Consider the following 27,644-nt stretch of genomic DNA (forward strand, 5'->3'; position numbering starts at 1 on the left):
AGCTAGCAAAACAAGCTGGGACATGCAAGACAGATAAACACAGCTGTCTGGGACTGTCACTTGGGGCTCAGGAGCCAACGTGTCCTGATGTAGTGAGAAGTGCACGGGAATGTGAGTCAGGAGGCTGGGGATCCAAGTCCTCGCTCTGCTGTTAAGTGGCCGTGTGATGATTAACAGGCCCTTCAGCTTTGCTAGGTTCAGGCAGTCTCCCCAGCTTTTGGAAAATTAATTGATGCAACTAGTTGGCAGCACCATGCAGAGGCGATCCTGAGAGTTCACGCACTTTGCTGAGTCCTGGTGTCTTCCACTGAAAAATCCTGGAGCAGTAACACTTACAGTATTGGGGTGAGGATTAAAAGTAATATACACAATGACACCTAACACAGTACGTGAAATGAGTCGTTGCTATTACTATTACTTCTTTATTTCCAAGGTCTCTTTAAGATTGAACAGGTATGAGATCTTGGGAGCCAACTATAATGAATATACCAAATTGAATACAGCAAGTATTTCAAATTCATTACGAGTTAAGTTAGTGTAAGTTTATCACAGGTTTTAATGATCTATTAACCAAAATATTCATGAGAAACATCCTTACATCTTTTCTGATTTTCTGCACCTACTCCAAAAACTCAAGTCCTATGTCAAATGTGACTACTACATTCTTAGAAATGAAAGATGATAATAATTACAGAAAACATAGTTTCAAATTTGCATGCCATTTTCCAGGTAGGAAATATATATTATCCAGTGCTGGGAAAAGGGCAAGAAAGCAAGAGACCTGACTCAGAGCCATCAAAGTTTTCTGTATGGCAATATCAGAAAATGCTAATTTATTCCATGCCAAAATACATCTTCAGCTACTTCAATATTTTAGCTTTAAATTTAAGAATTTAAGTTTAGATTTCCAATGCAAAATTAATTAAGAATATGTCACTTACCAGCTTAAACATACCAAAGGTTAGTAAACTAGTAGTAACTTACAAAACACTGTATCGGTCAAACAAAATTAAAGCCAGAAAAATTCTACCCAGGACTATACATACATAATTTTACTAAAGCTAATCTATAACTCTTCCCTTCCATTAAAATGCATACTCTTGGGGCACCTGGGTGGCTCAGTGGGTTAAAGCCTCTGCCTTCGGCTTGGGTCATGATCCCAGGGTCCTGGGATCGAGCCCCTCGTCGAGCTCTCTGTTCAGCAGGGAGCCTGCTTCCCTTCTTCTCTCTCTCTGCCTGCCTCTCTGCCTGCTTGAGATCTCCTTCTGTCAAATAAATAAATGAAATCTTTTTTAAAAAATGCATACTCTAGTTTATAAATGTAATAAAATTACTCTATCACTCAATAAAGTACAGATTAATAGCTTTGTGACTTTATATGATTTCACAGTCAAGTTCCACGCTAAAATAAGATGGTCAATCCAAAAGGCAAGGAATGCAAATACTTAAACAATATGTTTTCATGTCTTCTGAGGATTAGAGAAATGTGATTAAAAACAGCCAACCAATGAGAATGACTCGAAAAAGCTAAGTCTTTGATCTGAGTCTTCCCAACAGTTTCCTTTATGATAATGTTGATGCTAAAAATAACTCATCTCAATTCTAGTAGCAGAACAACAGGGGCTCAGGATTTCACAATGGATAAAACGTGTTGAGGAAGCACCTACGAGAGGGACCTACTTTATTAGAAAGCCTCTCTGGAAAAGCAATGTTTAGGTGGAGACCTAAGCATAATGAGCTACATGTTTGTGAGGGGAGAGCAGGTACCAGGGAGTAGGGAAGAGCATTCTAGGCAGAAAACAAAGTACACAAACACACTATGTAAAAATCTCTCAGCCACTCTGCTAGAGCAAGGGAAGAAATAAGCAATGGCCAGATCACAAGGAACATCATAAACCATGGCAAGGCATATGGGTTTTAGTCAAAATGAATCAGAAAGGCATTACACGACAAGGGGAGTTAGAGAGGAGAAGGGAGTTGGGGGAAATTGGAAGGGGAGGTGAACCATGAGAGACTATGGACTCTGAAAAACAATCTGAGGGTTTTGAAGGGGCGGGGGTGTGGGAGGTTGGGGGAACCAGGTGGTGGGTATTAGAGAGGGCACGGATTGCATGGAGCACTGGGTGTGGTGCAAAAAACAAGGAATTCTGTTATGCTGAAAATTAAAAAAAAATAAAATAAAAAAAAGAAAGAAAGAAAGGAAGGAAGGAAGGAAGAAAGAAAGGCAGGCAGGCATTACACAGATTTAGCATGAATAGTGGGGGAAAAAATAGAGAGACTGATACAGAAATCTAAGTGAGGTTTAAGCCTGAGGTGAACTCTAAGGGAGGGACTATAAAAGAAATTGTAGAGACAGGAGGAATAAGGAGTATGGTACCTATGAAGTACAGGCACAATGCATGAAAATGGTTTTTTTCTCCAAATCTTGCATCAGAATTCACACTTTACATCTTGACAGATATTACCAAACTGCTCTGTGGAAAACAGGTTTAGTAAACGATACCCCATCTTTGCCATCTCCTCTCACTGGATACCGTGGATCTCATTCTCCTTTGCCAGTCTTGTAAGTGACAAGTAGCACCTCACTGGCGTTTTAATTTTTCCATCTTTTATTGTTAGTAGAGTATCCATTTTCATGTTATTGGTCAGTTATATTTCTTCTGCTGTTATCTGTTAATTCATTTCCTTCGACCCGTTTTAATTTTCAAATATCCTTTTCCTTACTGATTTACAGAAGCTACATATTATGGATATTAGCCCATTACTTTCAACATGTATTTCAACTTTTTCTGAGTTTATCATTTGTCTTTTAATTTTCTTTACAATGTCTTTTGTTTCCTAAGTATAAAATATCCTTTTAATTATAACAGCAATTATACTGTTTTGGATGCCATGTAAAAGTAGAAAGTGAAAGTTCTTCTTTTCCCCCACAGTATATACTTCCATTTGCAAGATATAACCTCCTAGGGGCACCTGGGTGGCTCAGTGGGTTAAAGCCTCTGCCTTCAGCTCGGGTCATGATCTCAGGGTCCTGGGATCGAGCCCCACATTGGGCTCTCTGCTCAGTGGGGAGCCTGCTTCCTCCTCTCTCTCTGCCTGCTTCTCTGCCTACTTGTGATCTTTGTCTGTCAAAAAAATAAATAAAATCATTTTTAAAAAAAGATATAATCTTCTAAACTTTCCCTAGTAACTGAAAAATGTAAATATGTAAGTTATGTATTACAAAAAGGGAGCACCTAGGTTGCGCAGTTGGTTAAACATCTGCCTTTGGCTCAGGTCATGATCCCAAGGTTCTGGGATTGAGCCCCACATCAGGTTCTCTGCTCAGCAGGAAGCCTGCTTCTCCCTCGCCCACTTCCCCTGCTTGTGTTCCCTCTCTCACTGTGTTTCTGTCAAAGAAATAAATAAAAGTCTTTAAAAAAAAAAAAAAAAGTTCAAAAAATAAAAAGGAAAGATTTTTGGAAAATGCTTTTTATTTAATAAACATTTAAAAATGTTTCTCTTTTCTATATAAAAATTTTTCAAGAAAACACAGTTTTGGGCATAAAAACAGGCAATTCAGAAAACAATATGTAAAAATACATTAAGGCTGCTTTTCAAAAGACACTTAGGAAAAGGAAAAGCTCCAGACTGAGAGGAAATATTTATGATACACAAATCTTAAAAGAGCTTTATCAACCAACCTGAGAAGAACAACTCAATTTTTCAAATGGACAAACGATCTGGATAGCTCACTAAAGAAGACATACATAATAAAAGACATAAAAAGATGCTCAACATCACACTAACTATGAAAACTCAAACTAAAACCATTTACATATCATTACACACCCAAAACAATGGCTAAATTTTAAAATATGGATACCACCAAGTGTACCTAAGGACATAAATTAACTAAAACTCATACATGGCTGCTTAGAAAGCAAAATGGTACAGGCATGTTGGGAAAGTTTGGCAATTTCTTAGAAAGTTAACATATACATAGCATAGGAGCCAACAGTTCTTACTCCAAATTTACTCTATTTATCCAAGGAAAGTAAAACATCTATCTACAAAAAGATCTGTACAGAAATATTTATAGCAGTTTCATTCAAATATCTAAAAACTGGAAGCAACCCAAATCTCTAACTGGTGAACAGATAAACAATCTGTACTGTAGTCGTATGATGAATACTACACAGCAATGAAAAGGAGAAAACCTACCAAGAGAGGCAACAACAAAATCAGATCAGTGGTTGCCTGGTGTCAGGAGAAGGGGCTGACCACAACGTGACCAGGGGGAACTTTGGGGGATAATGAAATCTTCTTTATCTTGACTGTGGTGCTGGTAACACGACTGTATGTATTTCTCAGAACTCCTAGAACTGCACACTTGAAAAGAATATATTTTACTGTCTATAAATTAACCCTGAGTAAATATAATTTTTAAAAGTTCATTAAGGTACAGCCATTCTGGAAAACAGTATGGAGTTTCCTCAAAAAGTTGAAACTAGAACTACCCTACGACCCAGCAATTGCACTGCTTACTAGGTATTTACCCCAACAATACAAATGTAATAATCCAAAGAGGCACATGCACCCTAATGTTTACAGCAGCAATGGCCACAATAGCCAAACTATGGAAAAAGCCCAGATGTCCATTGACAGATGAATGGACACACAAGGGACCATTACGCAGCCATCAAAAAATGAAATCTCGCCATCTGCAACGACGTGGATGGAATGAGAGGGTATTATTGTTGAGCAAAATAAGTCAATCAGAGAAAGATAATTATCACATGATCTTATACGTGGAATTTAAGAAACAAGGTAGAGAGGATCATAGGGGAAGAGAGGAAAAAAATGAAACAAGACAAAACCTGAGAGGGAGACAAACCACAAGAGACTCTTAATCTTAGGAAATAAACTGACAGCTGCTGGAGGGGAAGTGGGTGAGGGGATGGGGTAACTGGCTGATGGACATTGGGAAGGGTTTGTGCTATAATGAGCACTGGGTATTACATAAGACTAATGAATCAAAGACCTGTACCCATGAAACAAATAATAGATTATATGTTAAATTTTTAAAAAATACAAACATATATAGGTAAGATATAAGCCAAATGAAATAAATATGACCCTTCTAAAAAATTTTTAAAAAAAAATAGGGAGGAGTCACAAAGATGGCAGAGCCCATCGGGCAATTGGCATCAAGGTATGAAGTAGGGAGCCGTGACTCTGCAGGTAGATATTGGAAGATAAACAGGAGGGGGAACCTCTGGGATCCTGCACTGCTGGAACTCAAAAGTTTCCTGCACTGGGACCAGGCACAGACTCACAGACTGGTAGCAGTGGGGAAAAGACTTTAGGACAACCCCACAATGAAACCTGGAGCTGTGGGGATGCACGTGCAAACTGGGGATGACTGGTAGTTTTAGAAGCACAAAGGGCAGAGACATGCCTCTACTGGAAGGGAGGTCTGGGAGTGCAGCTGTGGGGCACACAACCCAGGACACTGCAGTTTTTAGCAGTACAGACAGAAATGGAGACAGTGTGGCCTCAAGAGCTCACTGAAGAACAGTTTGTGATCTCTCTGTTTTGAAACAAGAGGTTTGGATATGGTCACTTCTGCTCTGACTCTCAGAAGAAATGCAGAAACCTGCCAGGGAAAGCCACCAAAGAACAACCCCCCCCCCAAAAAAAAAAAGTTTTCATGAGCCCACACCCCCCAGAGGGGGCAGGGCAATTCTGCCCAAACAGGGTTGCCGAGTAACACTGAGGCAGGCCCCGCCCCCAGAAGACAAGCTGGAGGAACAAAAGGCCAACAACCCTAAGGTCCCTATAAAACAGGTGCATCCTGCTTGGGTTGCCGTCAGTCATTTGGACTCTGTCATTCCCTCAACCATCCCTCAACAGAATGACTAAGAGGAGGAACCCCCAACATAGACTGTGACCTCTGCCACAGAATTAATGGATATGGATATAAGCAAGATGTCAGAAATAGACTTCAGGATAACAGTTATGAAAACAATAGCTAGGATGGAGAAAACCATTAATGACAACATAGATTCTCTAAGGGCAGAAATGAGAGCTGATCTGGAAGAACTTAAAAATGCTATCAGTGAGATCCAATCTAATCTAGATACTCCAACAGCTAGGGTAAACGAGGCAGAAGAACGAATTAGTGATCTAGAAGACAAACTGATAGAAAAGAAGGAACAGGAGGAGGCCTGGAACAAACAGTTTAAAATCCATGAAAACAGAATTAGAGAAATAAATGACACCATGAAACAGTCCAATGTCAGAATTATTGGGATACCTAAGGGGCTAGAGAGAGAAAGAGGACTGGAAGATATATTTGAGCAAATTGTAGCCAAGAACTTCCCTAATTTGGGGGATGAAACAACCATTTGTGGCTTCTTTGTGGCAGAGAGAACCCCTCCTAAGATCAAGGAGAATAGACCAACACCCCAGCATGTAATAGTAAAACTCACAAATCTTAGAACCACGGAAACCATCTTAAGAGCAGATGGGGGGAAGAGATTCCTTACATACAGGGGGAGAAACATCAGAATAACATCTGACCTGCCCACAGAGACCTGGCAAGCCAGAAAGGGCTGGTAAAACATATTCAGGGCACTAAATGAGAAGAACATGCAGCCAAGAATTCTTTATCCAGCAAGGCTGTCACTCAGAATGAATGGAGAGGTAAAGAGATTCCAGCACTGGCAGACACTAAAAGAATCTGTGACCACTAAGCCAGTCCTGCAAGAAATATTAAGAGGGGTTCTATAAAAGGAGAAAGACCCCGAGAGTGATACTGAACAGAAACTTACAGAGACAATCTATAGAAACAAGGACTTTACAGGCAAGATGATGACAATAAAATCGTATCTTTCAATAATCACTCTCACCGTGAATGGCCTAAATGCTCCCATAAAATGGCACAGGGTTGCAGAATGGATAAAAAGACAGACCCATCCATATGCTGTCTACAAGAGACTTTTTTTGAACCTAAAGATATATCCAGAATGAAAGTGAAGGGACAGAGAACCATCTTTCATGCCAATGGACCTCAAAAGAAAGCTGGGGTAGCAATTCTCAAATCAGATAAATCAGATTTTAAGCTAAAGACTATAGTTAGAGATACAGAAGGGCACCAAATCATTCTTAAAGGGTCTATCCAATAAGAAGATCTAACAATTGTAAATGTCCATGCACCCATCATGACAGCAGCCAACTACATAAGCCAACTCTCAACCAAAATAAAGAGACATATTGATAATAATATGTTAACAGTAGACAACCTCAACACTCCACTCTCAGCGATAGATCATCTAAGCAGAAAATCAACAAAGAAACAAGAGCTTTGAATGACACAGTGGACCAGATGGACCTCATATATGCTGAACATTCCACCTTAAAACAACAGAATACTCCTTCTTCTCAAGCACACATGGAACTTTCTGTAGAACGGACCATGTACTGGGTCACAAATCAGGACTCAACCGATAAAAAAAGAATGAGATTATTCCTTGCATATTCTCAGATTACAATGCTTTGAAACTGGAACTCAATCACAAGAAAGGGTCTGGAAGGAATTCAAACACTTGGAAGCTAAAGACCATCCTGCTCAAGAATGTTTGGGTCAACCAGGAAATCAAAGAAAAACTTAAATAATTCATGGAAACCAATGAGAACGAAAACACAGTAGTCCAAAACCTATGGGATACAACAAAGTTATTCCAAAGGGGGAAAATACATAGCCATCCAAGCCCCATTCAAAAAAAAAAAAGAAAAAGAAAAAGAAAAATCCCGAATACACAAACTATCTTTACACATTAAAGAATCAGAAAATCAACAACATATTAAGCCTAACCCATGCACGAGAAGGGAAACAGTTAAGATTAGAGCAGAGATCAATGAATTAGAAACCAGAAATACAGTAAAACAAACACATCAATCAAACTAGAAGCTGGTTCTTTGAAAGAGTTAATAAGATTGATAAGCCACTGGCAGGACTTACCCAAAAGAGAAAGGACCCACATTAATAAAATTATGAATGAAAGGGGAGAGATCACAACTAACACCAAGGAAATAGAAACAATTATCAGAAATTATTATCAACAGTTATATGCCAGTAAGTTAAGCAACTCAGAAGAAATGGATGCATTCCTGGAAACCTATAAACTACCAAGAATGAAACAGGAAGAAATTGACAACCTGAGTAGACCAATAACCAGTAACCAGATTGAAGCAATGATCAAAAATCTCCCAAAAAACAAGAGTCCAGGACCTGATGGATTCCCTAGGGAATTCTACCAAACATTCAAAGAAGAAATAATACCTATTCTTCTGAAGCTGTTTCAAAAAACAGAAACATAAGGAAAACTTCCAGACTTTCTATGAGGCCAGCATTACCTTGATCCCAAAACCAGGCAAAGACCTGATGAATATGGATGCCAAAATTCTCTGAAAGATCCTAGCTAACAGGATCTAACACTACATTAAAAGAATTATCTATCACAACCAGGTGGGATTTATCTCTGAGATGCAAGGGTGGTTCAATATTCGCAAATCAATCAATGTGATAGAATATATTAGTAAGAAGAGAGAGAAGAACCACATGGTCCTATCAATTGATGCAGAAAAAGCATTTGACAAAATACAACATACTTTCTGATTAAAACTCTTCAGAGTATTAAGGATAGAAGGAACATTCCTCAATTTCATAAAATCCATCTATGAAAAACCCACAGTGAGTATCATTCTCAATGGGGAAAAGCTGAGAGCCTTTCCCTTAAGATCAGGAACATGACAAAGATGCCCACTCTCACCACTGTTGTTCAACATAGTACTAGAAGCCCTAGCAAAAGCAATGAGACAACAAAATGAAATGAAAGGTATTCAGATTGGCAAAGAAGACATCAAACTCTCTCTCTTCGCAGATGACATAATACTTTATGTGGAAAATCCAAAAGTCTCCACCTCCAAATTGCTAGAACTCAGACAGCAACTCAGTAATGTAGCAGGATACAAAATCAATGTACAGAAATCAGTTGCTTTCTTATATACTAACAATGTAAGTGTAGAAAGAGAAATTAGAGAATCAATTCCATTTGTAACAGCACCAAAAACCATAAGATACCTTGGAATAAACCTATCTAAGAGGTAAAGGATCTGTACTCAAGGAACTACAAAATACTCATGAAAGAAACTGAAGACAGAAAAAGATGGAAAAACATTTCATGCTCATGGATCAGAAGAATAAACATTGGTAAAATGTCTACGCTGGGGGCACCTGGGTGGCTCAGAGGGTTAAGCCTCTGCCTTTGGCTCAGGTCATGATCCCAGGATCCTGGGATCAAGCCTCACGTCAGGCTCTCTGCTCAGGAGGGAGCCTGCTTCCCACCCCTACCTCTCTGCCTGCCTCTCTGCCTACTTGTGATCTGTGTCAAATAAATAAATAAAATCTTAAAAAAAAAAAAAATGTCTATGCCGCCCAGAGCAATCTACTTTCAATGCCATCCCAATCAAAATACCAACAGCATTTTCAATGTGCTGGAACAAACAATCCCAAAATTTGTATGGAACCAAAAAAGATTCCGAACCACCAAGGAAATGTTGAAAAAGAAAAACAAAGCTGGGGGTATCACGTTACCTGCCTTAGCTGTATTACAAAGCTGTGATCACTAAGATTAGCATGGTACTGGTAAAAAAACAGACACATAGACCAATAGAACAGAATAGAGAGTCCAGATATGGACCCTCAACTCTATGGTCAAATAATCTTCAACAAAGCAGGAAAAAATATCCAGTGGAAAAAAGACGGTCTCGTCAATAAATGGGGCTGGGAAAACTGGACAACTATGCATAGAAGAGTAAAACTTGACCATTCTCTCACACTATACACAAAGATAAACTCAAAATGGATGAAAGACCTCAATGTGAGACAGGAATCCATCAAAATCCTAGAGGAGAGCACAGGCAGTAACCCCTTCGACATTAGCCACAGCAACTTCTTTCAAGACACATCTCCAAAGGGAAGGGAAACAAAAGCAAAAATGAACTTTTGGGATTTCATCAAGATAAAAAGCTTTCCACAGCAAAGGAAACAGTCAACAAAACAAAGAGGCAACCCACAGAATGGGAGAAGATATTTGCAAATGACACTACAGACAAAGGACTGATATCCAAGATCTATAAAGAACTTCTGAAACTCAACACCCCCCAAAAAAATAATCAAGTCAAAACATGGGCAGAAGACAGGAACAGACATTTCTCCAATGAAGACATAGAAATGGCTGACACATGAAAAAGTGTTCATCATCATTAACCATCAGGGAAATTCAAATCCAAATCACACTGAGATACGACCTTACACTAGTTAGAATAGTAAAAATTGATAAGGCAAGAAACAATGTTGGAGAGGCTGTGGAGAAAGGGGAACCCTCGTACACAGTTGGTAGGAATGCAAATTGGTACAGCCACTTTGGAAAACACTGTAGAGGTTGCTCAAAAAATTAAAAATAGAGCTACCCTATGGCCCAGTAATTGCACTACTGGGTATTTACCCCAAAGATACAGATAATAATGAAAGAAGGGCCATATACACCCCAATGTTCATAGCAGCAATGTCCACAATAGCCAAATATGAAAAGAGCTGAGATGCCCTTTAACAGACAAATGGATAAAGAAGATGTGGTCCAGGGGTGCCCGGTGGCTCAGTGGGTTAAGTGGCTGCCTTCAGCTCAGGTCATAATCCCAGGGTCCTGGGATCAAGCCACACGTCAGGCTCCCTGCTCAGTGGACAGCCTGATTCTCCCTCTCCCTATCCCTGCCACTCTGCCTACTTGTGCTCTCTCTGTCAAATAAATAAAAACCTTTAAATGGAAAAAAAAAAAACAAACAAACAAACTAAAGAAAGAAAGAAAACGAAGATATGGTCCATATATACAATGGAATATTACTCAGCTATCAGAAAGGGTGAAAACCCAACTTCTGCATCAACATGGATGGGACTGGATGAGAATATTCTAAGTGAAATAAGTCAAGCAGAGAAAGTCAATTATCATATGGTTTCACTTATTTATGGAACAAAAGAAATAGCATGGAGGACATTAGGAGAAGGAAGGGGAAAATGAAGGAGAGGAAATCAGAGGGGGAGGTGTACCATGAGAGACTATGGACTCCAAGAGACAAACTGAGGGTTTTAGAGGGGAGGGGGTGGGGGGAAGGGTGAGCCTAGTGATGGGTATTAAGGAGAGCACTGCTTGCATTGAGTACTGGGTGTCATATGCAAACAATGAATCATGGAACACTACATCAAAAACTAATGATGCACTGTATAGTGACTAACATAACATAATAAAAAAATAATAATAAATAAGCTGAGACACAATACAGGAGTTCACTGATGGGATGCCTGGGTGGCTCAGCTGGTTAATCAAGTGCCCTGGGCTCAGGTCATGATCCTGGAGTCCTAGGATCGAGTCCTGCATGGGGCTCCCTGCTCAGCAAGGAGTCTGCTTCTCTCTCTGACCCTCCCCCCTCTCATGCTCTCTCACTTCCTCAAATAAATAAATAAAATCTTAAAAAAAAAAAAAATTCACTGATGGTTAACAAGATAGAATTTACAAGTTATGTAACTTGACGACAGTTACAGAAGGCAGCAGAAACCCAGGAAATTAAGTTCAAAAAATCTTTAAGCTTATATAATTTTACAAAGCAAATATCAAAGAGAAAGGGAAAATATATTCAGGTACATAATGTTTATCAGAGAATACTAACTGTGCTTTTTCCCACATACCTTTTCATCTCCTATTAAAGATTTCTGTTGATGTACATGATCTCATCTGATTTTCATATAAACCAAATAAACAACCTCCTCTCCAGTTAGTAAACCACAAGAAGTCTTATCAATGCCTGGGAGTATCCTGACATATATGAGAATAACTGGTGATTTTATCAATCTAATATTACAGCTGAAGGCATCTTACTTTCCAACTTCTTCCTTCTTATTGGTGATATCCAAGATAAGTTGCAGACAAATAAAAGTTTGTTATGTACAAGGCTGAAGGAGGCTAGATGGATGTAATATTCTACCTTGCATCTCAAGCAGAGCCTAATTAATGATGCCACTGATCAGTGATATCTATGGGGGGAAAAGTAATATATGGCAAAGTTTGCAAAATCTAGTAGTTTGGAAATATATATTAATATATGACATCATAATATATTAATAAGGAAAGTCATAAAGCAAGTTTACCAATTTATTAATGAATATAAAAAGTTCAAATATACGCTGTCATTAAACTCAATGGACTAGGTCAAGTGAGAAGAGACACAATGCCATGATTACTGAAGTTTATGTAATTCTGCTTCCATACACATCAACTCATATACCAATCATGTGTCTACGGTTAGCAAGGGGAATCTCTGTCCACCTTCAATTTCTTTTTCAGAACTAACTGATAACACAGAGAAAGCACAAATACCTAAATAAATCACTAATTTATCATGCAATTATGTGAAATGAAGAAACTACTACGATGCACAAATATCAGTTGTAAAGTAATAAAAAACAACTTGCCCTAAAATCCAAAACATTATTATTTCAGTTATATGGCATGGGCAGTGAAAAAAGTATTGAGATACGTAAGGCTTACAAGTAAAAGAATTAAGCAAACACACCACCCTTGACTGTTTCGAATGGCACTTATCCTAAATGGTTTCAATCCCTTCTGTGCTTTTGTATAACATAATGATTAATGGTACTTGCTCTACAGTTAGAATGCCTGCATTCAAATCCTTGCTCTATCACTTTGTGTGACCTTAGGCTAATTAATTAATCTCCCTAAGCCTCCATTTCCACATCCGTAAGACAGGGATAATAAATGTATCTATGATACACGGCAGTTGTGAGAATTCACTGATATGAAGAATTCAGCCAGACTCAATAAACTAGTACGCAAACAGAACATATCTTCTTTGTTCTTTAACAAAAGAAAAATAAAAAAGGCAAGAAACAATGTTGGAGAGGCTGTGGATATTATTATTCCTGGATAAAATAAGTAGAATCTACACATGGTAGCTGAAAGTCAAAAGATATAAAAGAGACAAGTAACAACACGTTTTCCTTCCAGATAACCAGTTCTTTTCCCTATAAACAACCAGTGTTATTGGTTTCTTCTATACCTTTCCAGAAGTATTTTATGCATATATAAGCAAATAGTACGTACTGTTTTTTCCCAAGCTTTAAAGAAAAATATATATACTTTAAAAAAATAAATACTTTTGGGAACCTGGGTGGCTCAGTTGGTTAAGCAACTGCCTTCGGCTCAGGTCATGATCCTGGAGTCCCAGGATCAAGTCCCACATCAGGCCCTCTGCTCATCAGGGAGCTGGCTTCTCCCTCTGCCCCTCGCCCCTTTCATGCGCTCTCTCTCTCTCAAATAAATAAAATCTTTAAAAAAAAAAATACTTTTAAAAATACTATACCATTCTTTAAAAAAAAGAAAACTATATACTTTTATACTGTGCTTTTTTAACTCTACATATTTTTGAGGATTGTTCCACAATTGATCCTTTTCTCAATGCCTTAGGTAAGTATTTTTCAAATGTGAGTAATAACACCTTCCTTCTAATAGGAGAGTAGCTGAAAGATCATTTTATGGTGGCCAATGATTTTTATAATATTACTTAACTGCATATAAACAGGTGACAAGGGTTCTTATCCTTACACACTCTTATAAAACTATCAATTCACAATGAATTTAAAAGTAAACATTAACCACTCCATACCCACAGGAATGACTATCATGAAAAAGACAGTAACATATGATGGGGATCATCTAAAGACACTGGAACCCTTATATACTGCCAGTACAAATATAAAGCAGTATAGTCATTCTTGAAAACAGTTTGTCAGGTTACTAATATATTAAACATAAATTTACCACATGACCTAACAATTCCCAATGCAGGTAGTATCAACCTAAGAAAGACATAAGATGGAAACATATATCCTTCCCAAGACTTGTACACAAATGTTCGTAATAGCATTATTCATAATAGCCAAAATGTAGAAATAACCCAACTGTGTCCACCAACTGGCGAATGGACAAACAAAATATGCCATACATACACATGCACATAAATAAAAAATGGAATACTATCTGATCGTAAAAAGGAACAAAACACGGATGTGTCCCACAATACAGATGAACTTCAAAAACATTATGCTAAGAGGTCAGATACAAGAGACCACATGCTGTATGACTGCATATGTAAGAAATGTCCAGAAAAACCGAACTGATAAGAAACAGACGGATTAGCGGCTGCATAAGGCTGGAGGAGGAAATGAAGAGTGACCACAATGGAAATGAGATTTGATTTTAGAGTGATGGAAATCAGACTGTGGTACTGGTTGCACAACTCTTTAAGTTACTAACAATTAATGAACTGCACACTTACAATGAATGAATTTTATGTTATGTAGACCATACCTCAATAAAGTGATTTTTTTAAGTAAATACTAAAACAGAAGATCCAAAGAATTCAGATTAATTTTGAGATGTTTGCTGAAACAATATCATACAGAATGAAACAACTTCTTTGTTGCGGAACAAATTAATTATGTCCACCTACCTAAGTCCTCTAACCTACTTTTGGATCAGCTAGTTAACGAATATTTACTGTGTGCTATAGCACATGCCTATTTTACTGTGCTCCAGTGATGACACAATTTCCCCCTCAACTGTCTTTTTCAAACTATTGTGAAAAATTTATTCATACATCACTTCATGACAGAACAAATCTTCCCTTGGTGCCAGCACATTTATATATGATGCGTGTCTCTGCTCAAAATTAGGGACTGGCCAAAGATTATCAAAATCAAAAAACAAAATGTTTTAATTAATGTAAGAAATTCATGAGCCCCTAAAAGTATGTCCATGAAGCCCAATTTGAGAAATCTTTAATGTGCAGTCTTAGAAGTTACTGAAATATGCAGAGCAGTTCTGCTACGTGCCCATTCACAAAATGGCTTTGGGAAGATGATCTCTAATGCATGATCAGAAACAACTCTGTCTTCAATTATGAATCTTTGGTGAATTTCTGAAATGGAAATTTATTTTAACATTTTTAATCATATTTAACATTTATAAAACAATTAAGAATAATAATTTTGATGAGATACCTAATGAAAAATAGAATTCATCCACATGAAAAGGTTGAACATTTAAGACAAATGATAAAGTACTGAAACCTTATCATGTGATACTAAAAATCTTGAGGGGGGTCTTGACATAGAGCCCCATGTTGGGCTCTGTGCTCAGCGGGGAGTCTGCTTGAGATTCTTTCCTTCCACCCCTCCCCTGCTCTCTCTCTCTCTCCCTCCCAAATAAATAAATAATTCTTTAAAAAGAAAAGATACACACACACACACAATGGAATATTATTTAGTCATTAAAAAAATGAAATCATGTTACTTGCAATAATGTGAATGGAGGTAAAGAGTATTCTGCTACATAAAATAAGTCAGACAAAGACAAATTCTGTATGACGTCACCAATATGTGAAATCTAAAAACCAAAACCAACAGACCCTTAAAAACAGAAAACTCATGGTTGCCAGAAAGAAGGTGGGGAAGGGGGACAGTTATGAGAAATAGGCAAAGAAGATTAAGGGAGCCAGTTATAAAATAAATTATGGAGATGAAAAGTACAGCATTGGAAATATAGTCAATAATGTAATAACATTGTATGACAGATACACGGTGACTACATTTATCATGATGAGCACTGAGTAAAGAATTGTCAAATCACTATGGTGTGCACCTGAAACTAATATAATAGTATATGTCAACTATAGTTCAATAAGTATTTTTAAAAAATACAGGCAATCAGGGCACCTGGGTGGCTCAGTGGGTTAAAGCCTCTGCCTTCGGCTCGGGTCATGATCCCAGGGTCCTGGGATCGAGCCCCACATTGGGCTCTCTGCTCAGCAGGGAGCCTGCTTCTCCCTCTCTCTCTCTGCCTGCCTCTCTGCCTACTTGTGATCTCTGTCAAGTAAATAAATAAAATCTTTAAAAAAAAAAAAAAATTCTAAAGGTGAGGTCCAGCATTTAACATTTTTTTAAGATTGCATTTTAATTGCAATTAACATAGAGTGTTAAAAGAGTTTCAGGTGTACAACATAGTGATTCAAGACTTCCATGCATCACTCTGTGCTCATCACAAGTGCACTCCTTAATCTCTATCACTTATTTAATGCATGTCCCCACCTACCTCCCTCTGGTAACCGTCAGTTTGTCCCCTAGAGTGAAGAGGCAGTCCGTTTCTTGATTTGTTCCTCTCTTTCTCTTATATTTTTTCCCCCTTTGGTATCTAACATTTTACCATGACCTTCAAATGGTTCTGAACTATGGTAAATTATACATAATATGCTACACAACACTTGGAAAGAATATAGTAGAACATGCAGGGATACTAAAAATCTCCAAGCAATACTGTGAAGTGGAAAACAAAAATAAATTACGGGATAACAACCATCTGATATCATTTATAAAAACAAGTATAGTATGTACTCTTTTTTTAAGATTTTATTTATTTATTTGACAGAGAGAGAGAGAGGGAGACATCAAGAGAGAGAATACAAGCAGGGGAGTGGGAAAGGGAGAGGCAGGCTTCCCGCTGAGCAGGGAGCCCGATGCGGAGCTCGATCCCAGGACCCCGGGATCACAAACTGAGTGGAAGGCAGACGTTCAACCAACCGAGCCACCCAGGCGCCCGTAGCACATACTCTTCTGATGGGTATGTGTATTTGTCAATGGTGGCATTAAAAAAAAAAAAAAAACAAAACTTAAAGAATTCATCAAAACAGTAAGAATATCTAAGAAAGAGATTTTTAAAAGATGACCAAGGAAGAACTTTAGTTTTAACTGTAATGTTTTAATTTCTGTATGAGAACATAACTTAATATATTAATTAATTAAAGTGTTTTTAAAAGAAGAGAATAGAGAGTATGTAGCCATTTTTAAATGGGCAGAGGATAAGGAATTCTTAACTTGGGGCTACCTAAGTGATCCAAAGCTTCTTAATATTTTGTGAAAAATTTAACTCCATCCACATTTTTTTACATAAAGGATACATCTGAAGGATCTGTGTCCATGGATTCTAACTCATGAACATACATATATAATTTTTTTGAGACTCAGTGAAGAAACAAAACAAAAGGTGACCAGCAGACTGGATTAGAGAATATGGAGTACTGATGATTTTCACTAAATGGGACAAAGAAAGACTTTAGAACCTCGAGATTCGCAAATCTAATATTGATGTTGGCTGGGCAAAAGTCCAAAACAAATTATTAAACACACTTCAAAATACCAAAATAGAAGATGCATCAAAAAGAAGTTGAATAACAACAGAAGAAAAGCATTTTGAAAAATCTCATTTTTCTACAGGTAGATCAAGAAAACATTTTACCTCAAAGTATGTTTAAGGTATCCCAGGGAAGTGAGAACAAAAATATTAAAATATTCATCAGAGATGTCCAAAATTCAAAATACCTGATCTCATTCTCACTCCTAAACTTAGGACTTCTGCTGCCTAACCTCAATGGCTATTGGAGGGGGGGGCGGTGAATGCCTCTTTGACACCCACTTACTCACCATGGTGAATAGATGGTCTTAAAAACAGCACACCCTGCTTCTACACCTTCAAAACAGTCAACAAACTCCTTCAAGTTTTCTTTGCAGGTGATATAATAACAATGTAGATGAGCGAGGAAAGGTATGGAAAAATTTAGCTGAGTTAACAGGTGTCTATGGATTCTCATAGCTGTGAGCAATTTAATCTAAAGGGTTAACAGATCAATATGAAAATAAAGATGGCTTCTTTTTTTATTTTTTTAAATTTATTTGTAAGAGAGAGAGGGCACAAGCAAGGGGAGTGGCAGACAGAGGAACAAGCAGGCTCCCCGCTGAACAGGGAGACCGATACAGGACTCGATGCAGGACTCGATCCCATGATCCTGATCTGAGGGCAGATGCTTAGCCAACTGAGCCACCCACACACCCTAATGAAAGGCTTCTAATGGCATACCAAAGTCTGACTCTGCCATATTCAACAAGTATCAATTGAATAACTCATTGCACATTTATCAAATCTGTAATCAGCAAAAAGCAAAATTTGATCATTAATATGATCATTAATATGTTAGAATCTAAAACTGGAACAATCAGCTAACAAAATAAAGAGAACAGAATTGAATGCCAAAGAAAATACCTCCACTGCATTTTTTTCAGTATTTAAAAATTTAATGTGAATTTAATTTAATATTATATAATATACAGTCACACATGAACACACAAATTTAGCAAACATCATTTGTGGCACATAAGACCTAAAATACTCAACATCTGGCCCTTTTACAGAAAAATTTTGCCAACTCCTGGTCTCGACCAGTTATGGTTTTTCTCAAAAATATGTTCTATCTTTGATTTTGAGTATTAAAATCAAAGATATTAAGTAAACATTCTGTAACGTTAAATTTAAATTGGAGCAGGGGTACTGGGACAGTCCTGGGCGGGCAGGAGGCAATGAAGTCCGCAGTCTATGGCCAGTGACTAGCATGAGCCCATGGCAGCAAGTTTCCCAGGCTGCGCAGCTGGGATCGCACACGCCCAGAGCCATGTCGGTGAAAGTGGACCACCTATGGCACCAGGTCATGATCAACCAGTTCATGCTAGCTGTAGGTTGCACTGCCAACCAGGTGAACAGCTGCAACAGGTGCTAGAGACTGCACTGGCAGCTAGAGACTGCCCTGAGTGGTTTTTTCCAAGAAACCACCATTCCCAACAACTACCATCACCACCAGATGATGTGCACCCCCAGCAAAACACCTGCCATCCCACCCAACTTTCCTGATGCACTGGCCATGTTCCCTAAGCCACAGGGCTCTGACAGCCTTCAGAGCAGCAACATCCCCATGACAGCTGTGGTCTCCTCCTCTCCTGCAAACCTCAGTCCCTTCTGGGCCTGGCCCCACCAAGCCACCAGGGCATCTGGATACCACTCCCTCCACCACCCACAGCCAACATGGCCCCTGGGAGCACAGTAGAGGGGCACCTGGCAGAAATCCATGGCTGGGTGGATGAGATGAGACTCAGAGGAGACTGGTTGCAGCCAGGCACTGGGCTGGAGGTGGGGGGCAGTCCATGGTCATGGGAACACAGGAGGGCCAAGTTGAGGGGAGCTGGGTTGAGTGGGGTTTTCCTAAAGATCGCACTACATGACTTTATAAAAGAATTTGGGGTAGGGGTGAGGGAATAGTCAACTTCCTGAGCCATGTGGGTCCTTTAAGGAGTTTCTCTTCAGGCAAGTTTTCTTCTCTTTTTAGTATGTAACTATAATATATATGACTATGTAAGTATAACTAATCTATGTGAGAATGGGCTAGCTGACTGAGATGTTGGGGTCAACAGAGAAGATCCTCCCAAAGGATCCTCCCCTCGGGCCAACACTCCTTCCTTCACCACCTGTCCCAGGACAGGTGCTTGGAAGCCAGCTGGTGTGATCTTGTAGTCACAAGGTATCCTCTCAAAGATCATGCCTTCTGGAATCAGAAGAGGACCACCATGGATCCATTCCAAGGAGTTATACAGCAGGGGCTCCCAGAAGTACCCAGCAGCCTAAGGTGTGGAGGCCTCCTTGCTATCACAAGCTCCCTGCACCCCTGGCTCCTCAGGGGCCTTGCAGCTCCCTGCCTCTCCTAGTATCAGCAGCTTCCAGCTAGATGTGCAGGGCTTGGGCAGAACTAAAGAGCCAGCTTGGGTCTCAAGCTTGCCTCGCAGGGATCCTGATTCTCCACGGCCACCCTGCCTCTCTCACTGTGTGTCCTACCTGAGTGAATGACAGAGTGGAGAGCTTGCCTTTGGAATTAGTTCCTAAATCAATTATCTCACCAATAATCTCATCAAAAATTTCTCAGTGTGAAATTTTAATTGAAAAACTTAAGAGACTTTTCAAGAAAATGGAGCAGGAATACAACTTAACCATTCTGTGACTGTTTTACACACGTACTTGGGTTAAACAAACACAGAAATGATGGTTGGTGAGAACCAGGGTTCTCACTGTTAGGAAGTGAAGGTTTCCAAGGAGGAGGAAGGCTGGAATGAACCAATGTATACTAGCTACAAGTCAGAGACATGGGTATGAACTCCTGTTTACCTCAACATGGATGCAAATGGATAAAGAAACAATTTTATAGATCTAGCACACACAAAAGTGTGTATACATGCATTTAATTCCACCTCAGCTGAGAAGCCTAGAAGGAACAATAAGCACACCAAGAACCTAGATGCTGTTTTTAGATACCGCTGTCCTAACAAATATGACTGACTCTAGGACTGGGGCAGGGACAATACAAGATGAGTCCAGAGCATCTAATAGTACCAAAAAGTAAAAAGTACTCAAAAAAAAAAAAAAAGGAGGCATATCAAAGAAAGGATCACATGAGCCAAACTGCAAGAGCTCCCAATGACTACAGCTGAAATAGTCTTAGCAACAAAATAAATAACATTGTATTGGCTTATAACCCAAGATATAAAACAAATATCAAGTAATCAATACAGAATTCCAAGTAGTTTATGTAAACACTACCCCCACCAAGAGGTGGAGCTTAGTTTTTCTACTCCCAAATGTGAGCAGCATTCACTGACGTACTTCCAAAGAACAGAAAACGGAAAGGGGAGGAAAAGTAACTTTATAGTGGAGAAACCTTAAAAACATGATAGCATGTACCCTGGTATGTGATAAGAAGGGCACTTCACCTCTGTGATATTCATCCCCCAAGACCCAGAGTCCCAGTCTAACCAGAGAAAAACATCATAAAAAAACAAACCAAGAGGGGCGCCTGGGTGGCTCAGTGGGTTGGGCCGCTGCCTTCGGCTCGGGTCATGGTCTCAGAGTCCTGGGATCGAGCCCCGCATCGGGCTCTCTGCTCAGCGGGGAGCCTGCTTCCTCCTCTCTCTGCCTGCCTCTCTGCCTGCTTGTGATCTCTCTGTCAAATAAATAAATAAAATCTTAAAAAAAAAAAAAAAAAAAGTTTTTAAAAAAAAAAAAAAAAAAAAAAAAAAAACAAACCAAGGGACGCCTGGGTGGCTCAGTTGGTTGGACGACTGCCTTCGGCTCAGGTCATGATCCTGGAGTCCCGGGATCGAGTCCCGCATCGGGCTCCTGGCTCCGCGGGGAGTCTGCTTCTCTCTCTGACCTTCTACTCGCTCATGCTCTCTCTCACTGTCTCTCTCTCAAATAAATAAATAAAATCTTTAAAAAACAAAAACAAAAACAAAAACAAACCAAGAAACATTCTACAAAACACCTGACCAGGACCCCTCAAAACTGTCAGGGTCAGGAAAACAAGGAAAGACTGAGAAGTCATCATAAACCAGAGAAGACTAAACAGACATGAACACTAAGTGTAAGGTGTATCTTGGAAGGCATATTAGTGGAAAAACAGTGAAATGCAAATACAGTTTGGTTGGTTCATAGTGATGGACCAATGTGAGTTTACTTGCCATAAATGTACCATGGTAAATGTAAGATATTAACAACAGAGGAAACTGAGTTAGGGGTATGCCTGAACTCTAGATGATCTTTGCAGTTTTTCTATAAATTAAAAAAATATTCTGAAGTTAAAGTTTACTAAAATTTTGAAATGTAAATATCAATATGATCTTGTCACTTAAAACACACACACACACACACACCTATATTTCCTACCTCTTTCCACTGAAAAGGTCAAGAAGGAATGATATCCCACTATTAATGAGCAGGTATAACATTCAGATTTGGTCTCTAAATGCCATTTCCACAGTTTATAAAAAAAAAAAAAAAGATCTCCATGGGGAAATGCTGATTCTAGGGCCTGGAAAGGAACGTATCAGGAAGCCTACATCATGTTATGCCAGAAAGTAAGTAAGCTTTCATAAAGTCTAATGAGTACATGTCAAAACTACATAGCAATCAGGGACTCCCCTGGCCAAATCTGGGACAATTTAAACATCAAAAAGAATAATGAGTACAACTGACTGGAACACACAAAAATTTTTAAGTCATAAATCCTGCCACTCAAAAAGGAAAAAGAAAAAAAAAAAAAAACCACCCCCAATAACAGCAGCAACTCACTTATCACCATCTACCCATGAACTAAAAATGGGTAGTTAAATAACCAAATATTTATCTTGCCTTCACAGTAGAACTGTATTTTAGGGTAACCAAATAACATCAGTTAATATGGAAAAGTTCTCTTAGAAGAATGTCAACAAATAAATGTAGATGAAATAACGGAATTTAGGAAATCAAGAAAATCACAAACTTAACAACCCTCAATGAGATAACTGACTCAGGTATGAATAATCAATGGATGCTAAACTTACTAAGTGAAGCAATGATAAGAATCTAGATATTTCCACGCTACCAAATATCTCTCCATAAAATTCTTGCCTATCTCAAGTATATAATATAATATTAACTTTATAATGGAAGAATCAGATGTCACCAATTTAATCCAGGATCAATCTTTTTTTTTTTTTAAGATTTTATTTATTTATTTGACAGAGAGAGGGAATGCAAGCAAGGGGAGAGGAAGAGGGAGAAGCAGGCTTCCCGCTGAGCAGGGAGCCCGATGTAGGGCTCGATCCCAGAACTCTGGGATCATGACCTGAGCTGAAGGCAGACACTTAATGACTAAGCCACCCAGGTGCCCCCAGGATCAATCTTAATTGCAAGTCACAAATAGCAACAACTAGACAATATATGCCACTTGATGTGATACATTAGAGATTAAGATCAAGCCTTCAGGGGCGCCTGGGTGGCTCAGTGGGTTAAGCCTCTGCCTTCGGCTCAGGTCATGGTCTCAGGGTCCTGGGATCGAGTCCCGCATCAGGCTCTCTGCTCGGCGGGGAGCCTGCTTCCTCCTCTCCCTTTCTCTGCCTGCCTCTCTGCCTTCTTGTGATCTCTTTCTGTCAAATAAATAAATTCTTTAAAAAAAAAATAAAAAAAAAGATCAAGCCTTCAGGGGTGCCTGGGTGGCTCAGTGGGTTAAAGCCTCTGCTTTCGGCTCAGGTCATGATACCAGGGTCCTGGGATCGAGCCCCGCATCAGGCTCTCTGCTCAGCAGGGAGCCTGCTTCTTCCTCTCTCTCTGCCTGCCTCTCTGCCTACTTGTGATCTCTGTCTGTCAAATAAATAAATAAAATCTTTAAAAAAAAAAAAAAGATCAAGCCTTCAGATCTTTAATAAGAAATACTAGAGACAAATAAGTTAAATGATACCGTAAAGAAACAATTAGAAAATTCAGGGAAGAAGAACCTTATGAAGCACAACCAAACTATTTAATAAAGTCATGGGAAAGAAAATGGTTTGGAAGGAAACGTTCTCCTAGGTTAAAAGATATGTAAGAGAGGTACACAATAAATGTGATATGTATTACTTGATTGGATCCATGTTTGACAAACCATCATTAAAACACATTTTGAGAGCAAACTGGGGAAATTTAAATATGGGATGATATTGTAATGAGCACTGGGTGTTATACGCAAATAATGAATCATGGAATGCTACATCAAAAACTAATGATGTACTGTATGGTGACTAACATAACACAATAAAAAAAAACTATAAAAAGAGAAATATTAAGAAATTCTAAATAGGGGCACCTGGGTGGCTCAGTTGGTTAAGCAACTGCCTTCAGCTCAGGTCATGATGCCAGGGTCCTGGGATCAAGCCCCATATCAATCAGGCTTCTTGGTTGGCAGGGAGCCTGCTTCTCCCTCTCCCTCTGCCTGCTACTCTGCCAGCTTGTGCTTTCTCTCTCTCTCTCTCTCTCTCTCTGTGTCAAGTAACTAAACAAAATTTTTTAAAATTTTTTTAAAAAGAAATTCTAAATTTTGTTAGGATAATTGGAGCTATATTTACATAGGGAAATGTCTATATTTTTGAAAGATTCATGCTGAATTATTTCAAAGTGAAAGCTATGTATGTCTTTACTTTTAAATACTTCAAAAATTATAAAAATGAAGCAAATACAAAAAATGTTTTTAACTGTTACATCTAGGTAAAGGGTAAAAGGCTATTACAGTAATCCCTCTACTTTTGTCTATTTTTGAAATTTTTTGCCATAAAAAGTGAATTACAGATGGATGCATAAATAGGTATAAAATTAAGGTGCGGTGCCTAGGCGTCTCAGTCAACCTGCCTTCGGTTCAGGTCATGATTACAGGGTGCTGGGATCGAGCCCACGTGAGGCTCCCTGCTCAGCAGTGAGCCTGCTTCCTCCTCTCCCTCTGCCTGCTGCTTTGCCTACCTGTGCTCTCTGTCAAATAAATAAAATCTTTAAAAAAAAATACATATTAAGTAAAAAAAATATATATTGTCATAAAAAGTACCATCATTTATTTGGAGATTAGGGGCAAATGATGGCAAAGTTACACAATTCTCATGATTTAAAATAGTAACATTCATATAATGTTTGCAGTACTGGAGTTTACATTAATCTTGTACAGACTGTCAAGAATTCTGTTTATTCCCATCTTCCCTTTGATAGCTCACTATTATATATAGGATGCAACAATTTAATTATGGAAGAGAAAATAATCTTATTCTTGGATTTTTCTGCATTTTCAGTTACAACAGCATAGCAAATGACACAGTTTAGTAATAGAGCACTGGCTTGAGACTCATGAGACATGAGTCTATTCAGAGCTGATCATTAATAGAATACGGAACAATCCTGAACAAGCAAGTTCACAGTTGTGAAAGTAGAAGGAAAACACAATCCTTAATCAAGAGACCATCACATGGGAATAAAAGATATGACCTCATATTTTAAATACATTTTTTTAAAAAAGTCATCACACTAACTCAAGATACCAAGTTACTATTTTAAATAATGAGAGCTTTATTAAATACAGCCATCATAAATAAATAAATAATAAACAAACAAATAAATAAAAAATACAGCCATCATTGGAGATAACCTGTTTTTAAATTTTTTTTTTCCTTTCCATTTGATCAGAGATCTGCTATGTTCACTTAGGGAATTCTCAAATCTTTACTAAAGATAGCTTAAGAGTTAGGACTTCGAAATTTACAAATCAGTGTGATTTGTACAAAACTGACCAGAGCCATGTTTAGATAAAACTTTTAGGTTATTTTGCTAGATAACTAGCTGCCAGAGAAATCTGAGATCGCAGATCCAACTCTTAGCCACATACAGACATTTATTATCTAAGCATTTATTAGCAAGAAAGCAAAAACAATTCATCTGACCTGTTCTGCAGGATTAAGAAAAATCCCAGCTCTCTAGTCTTTCGTTTACTCCAACCACCACTTTCATGAAAGAGTCACTGAAAGCGAACTCCCAATAGCCCAGAAATAGGAACTTTAACCATATAGTTGACAGAACCTAGTTAACAGGCAGATATTAGGTTTAGCAAAAACCATCATCCCAAGAGTTCAAGTTAAAGGCAAACTAGATTCTTCCTTTTTTTTTTTAAGATTTTATTTATTTATTTGACATAGGGAGAGAGGGAACACAAGCAGGGGGAGTGGGAGAGGGAGAAGCGGGCTCCCACTGAGCACAGAGTGATCTGGAACTACATCCCAGGACCCTGGGATCATGACCTGAGCCTAAGGCAGACGCTTAACAACGCTTAACAATGGAGCCACCCAGGTGCCCCAGGCAAACTAGATTCTTTTTTTTTTTTTAATTTTTTAATTTTTTTTTTAAAGATCTTATTTATTTATTTGACAGACAGAGATCACAAGTAGGCAGAGAGGCAGGCAGAGAGAGGGGGGAAAGCAGGCTCCCTGCTGAGCAGAGAGCCTGATGTGGGGCTCGATCCCAAGACCCTGAGAACAGGACCTGAGCCAAAAGCAGAGGCTTTAACCCACTGAGCCACCCAGGTGCCCCGGCAAACTAGATTCTTTTTTTTTTTTTTTTTAAAGATTTTATTTATTTATCTGACAGAGAGAGATCACAAGCAGGCAGAGAGGCAGGCAGAGAGAGAGGAAGAAGCAGGCTCCCTGCTGAGCAGAGAGCCCGATGCGGGGCTTGATCCCAGGACCCTGAGATCACAACCTGAGCCGAAGGCAGCGGCTTAACCCACTGAGCAACCCAGGCGCCCCGGCAAACTAGATTCTTAAGGCCCCCTCATGCAAGAGTAGAAAATTGGATCTAAGTCATTTCAGCTAATTCACATATTTTGAATATCTACATTTAGTCAGTAAGAGCTCATTTCCAACATACATTATACAAGTTAACAAGATATCAGTTTCACCGATAAAAATCTATTTTTGATATCTAATATACTAAAAGATAAGATATGGTCAAAAACAGAAATAAGAGGGTGGCTTATGGTAGCAACATGTAAAGCCCCTTCTGATATAATGCTAGCTGACCATACCTGCACAGCGTGGCACTGACGAGCACCTAGGTTATCGGCTTCACATATGTCATTCACAAACACATGACATTACACAGTATTTACTGGAGTATTAAACTAGCAAGGTAATAATCTCTAAATACAAATATTTTTTACCAAACAAAAAAAGACTGAAAACATCTTTAAAATGTAGATTAATCAAAGTGAAGGAAAGAAATTTAAGGTACATTTTTGTTTCACTCAAATAATGAAGGTAACATATGGTCATATAAATGTAGTATATTTTGGTACAGAGCATTACAGATGGAATTCGAACGATGACAGCACTCTGTCTTCAAATAGGAAGGTATTAAGTTGTGTAATACGTACCATTCACAAGGCTGAAGGGATCGAAATGCCTTAAAAGAAGCATCCATTCCAGCAAAATCCCAAAATTTAACATCATAGTCATACCCTCCAGTCACCAAACGGGCACCTGAGGGATCCAGACCCAAAGCAGAAACCTGGTTTAAAAAAAAAAAAAAAAAAAAAAATTAACTGGAGAAAATCTAGTTATAGTCCATGATAACCTCCATTTCCTTTCTCTAACCCTACTTCCTATATTATAGGCATTGGAAGTACAACCCACTAGCTGTTATTACTTCTAAAAAGTACGACTGGATAGCATCTTCTTTATTATTTGACTTTGTTATTATGACTACTACCTCTTTTGAAATAAAGAAAAAATATTTTCATTTAATGTAATTGCCAGCTTTGTCCCAACTTATCTACCAAACCTCATAAATAGATCAACTTTTTCAATAAACAATTTTGAGAAAATCTTTTGAGATATTTTAATTACCAACAGAAGACCACACGAATCTAAAATTACCAAAATGAGAAAATGCCAACAGGAATGTTAAGAAATCTATTTAATGAAGTAGGACAGAGTAGAAGTTATTTTCTTGTGTATATGGCTGAATGACTCAATATAATCACCTTAAACAATTATTTTTAAAGCTGAATTTATAAGTGACTAACTACATTATAATACCACTTTTTTACATTGGCTCCATAAAATATCTGCCGTCCCTGTGAATTTTCCTAGATCCAATGCACATGTGAACACCCACTGGTAACTCACTATTCTTAAGCAGGGAGTCCCTGGATCTACTGCCTTCTCAGAAGGAAAAAAAAAATACATTAGAAATAATTAATGAGACTACCATACAAAT

At 38.5% G+C, this 27,644-nt stretch overlaps 1 protein-coding gene across 3 annotated transcripts in view; it reads right to left on the minus strand.

Annotated features, from left to right (window-relative positions):
- LOC111141227 (WD repeat domain 70) overlaps positions 1 to 27,644 on the minus strand; it is a 346,638-nt gene that overhangs the window by 264,780 nt on the left and 54,214 nt on the right. For all 3 annotated transcript variants that reach the window (XM_022493646.1, XM_022493644.1, XM_022493645.1), the window contains one exon: positions 26,800 to 26,933. In XM_022493646.1, the coding sequence (XP_022349354.1) occupies positions 26,800 to 26,933 (134 nt within the window). The remainder of the gene's footprint in view (positions 1 to 26,799; positions 26,934 to 27,644) is intronic.

Source organism: Enhydra lutris, unplaced genomic scaffold (assembly GCF_002288905.1).
Source record: "Enhydra lutris kenyoni isolate GAN:26980312 unplaced genomic scaffold, ASM228890v2 scaffoldscaffold5, whole genome shotgun sequence".
Classification (NCBI taxonomy): Eukaryota; Metazoa; Chordata; class Mammalia; order Carnivora; family Mustelidae; genus Enhydra; species Enhydra lutris.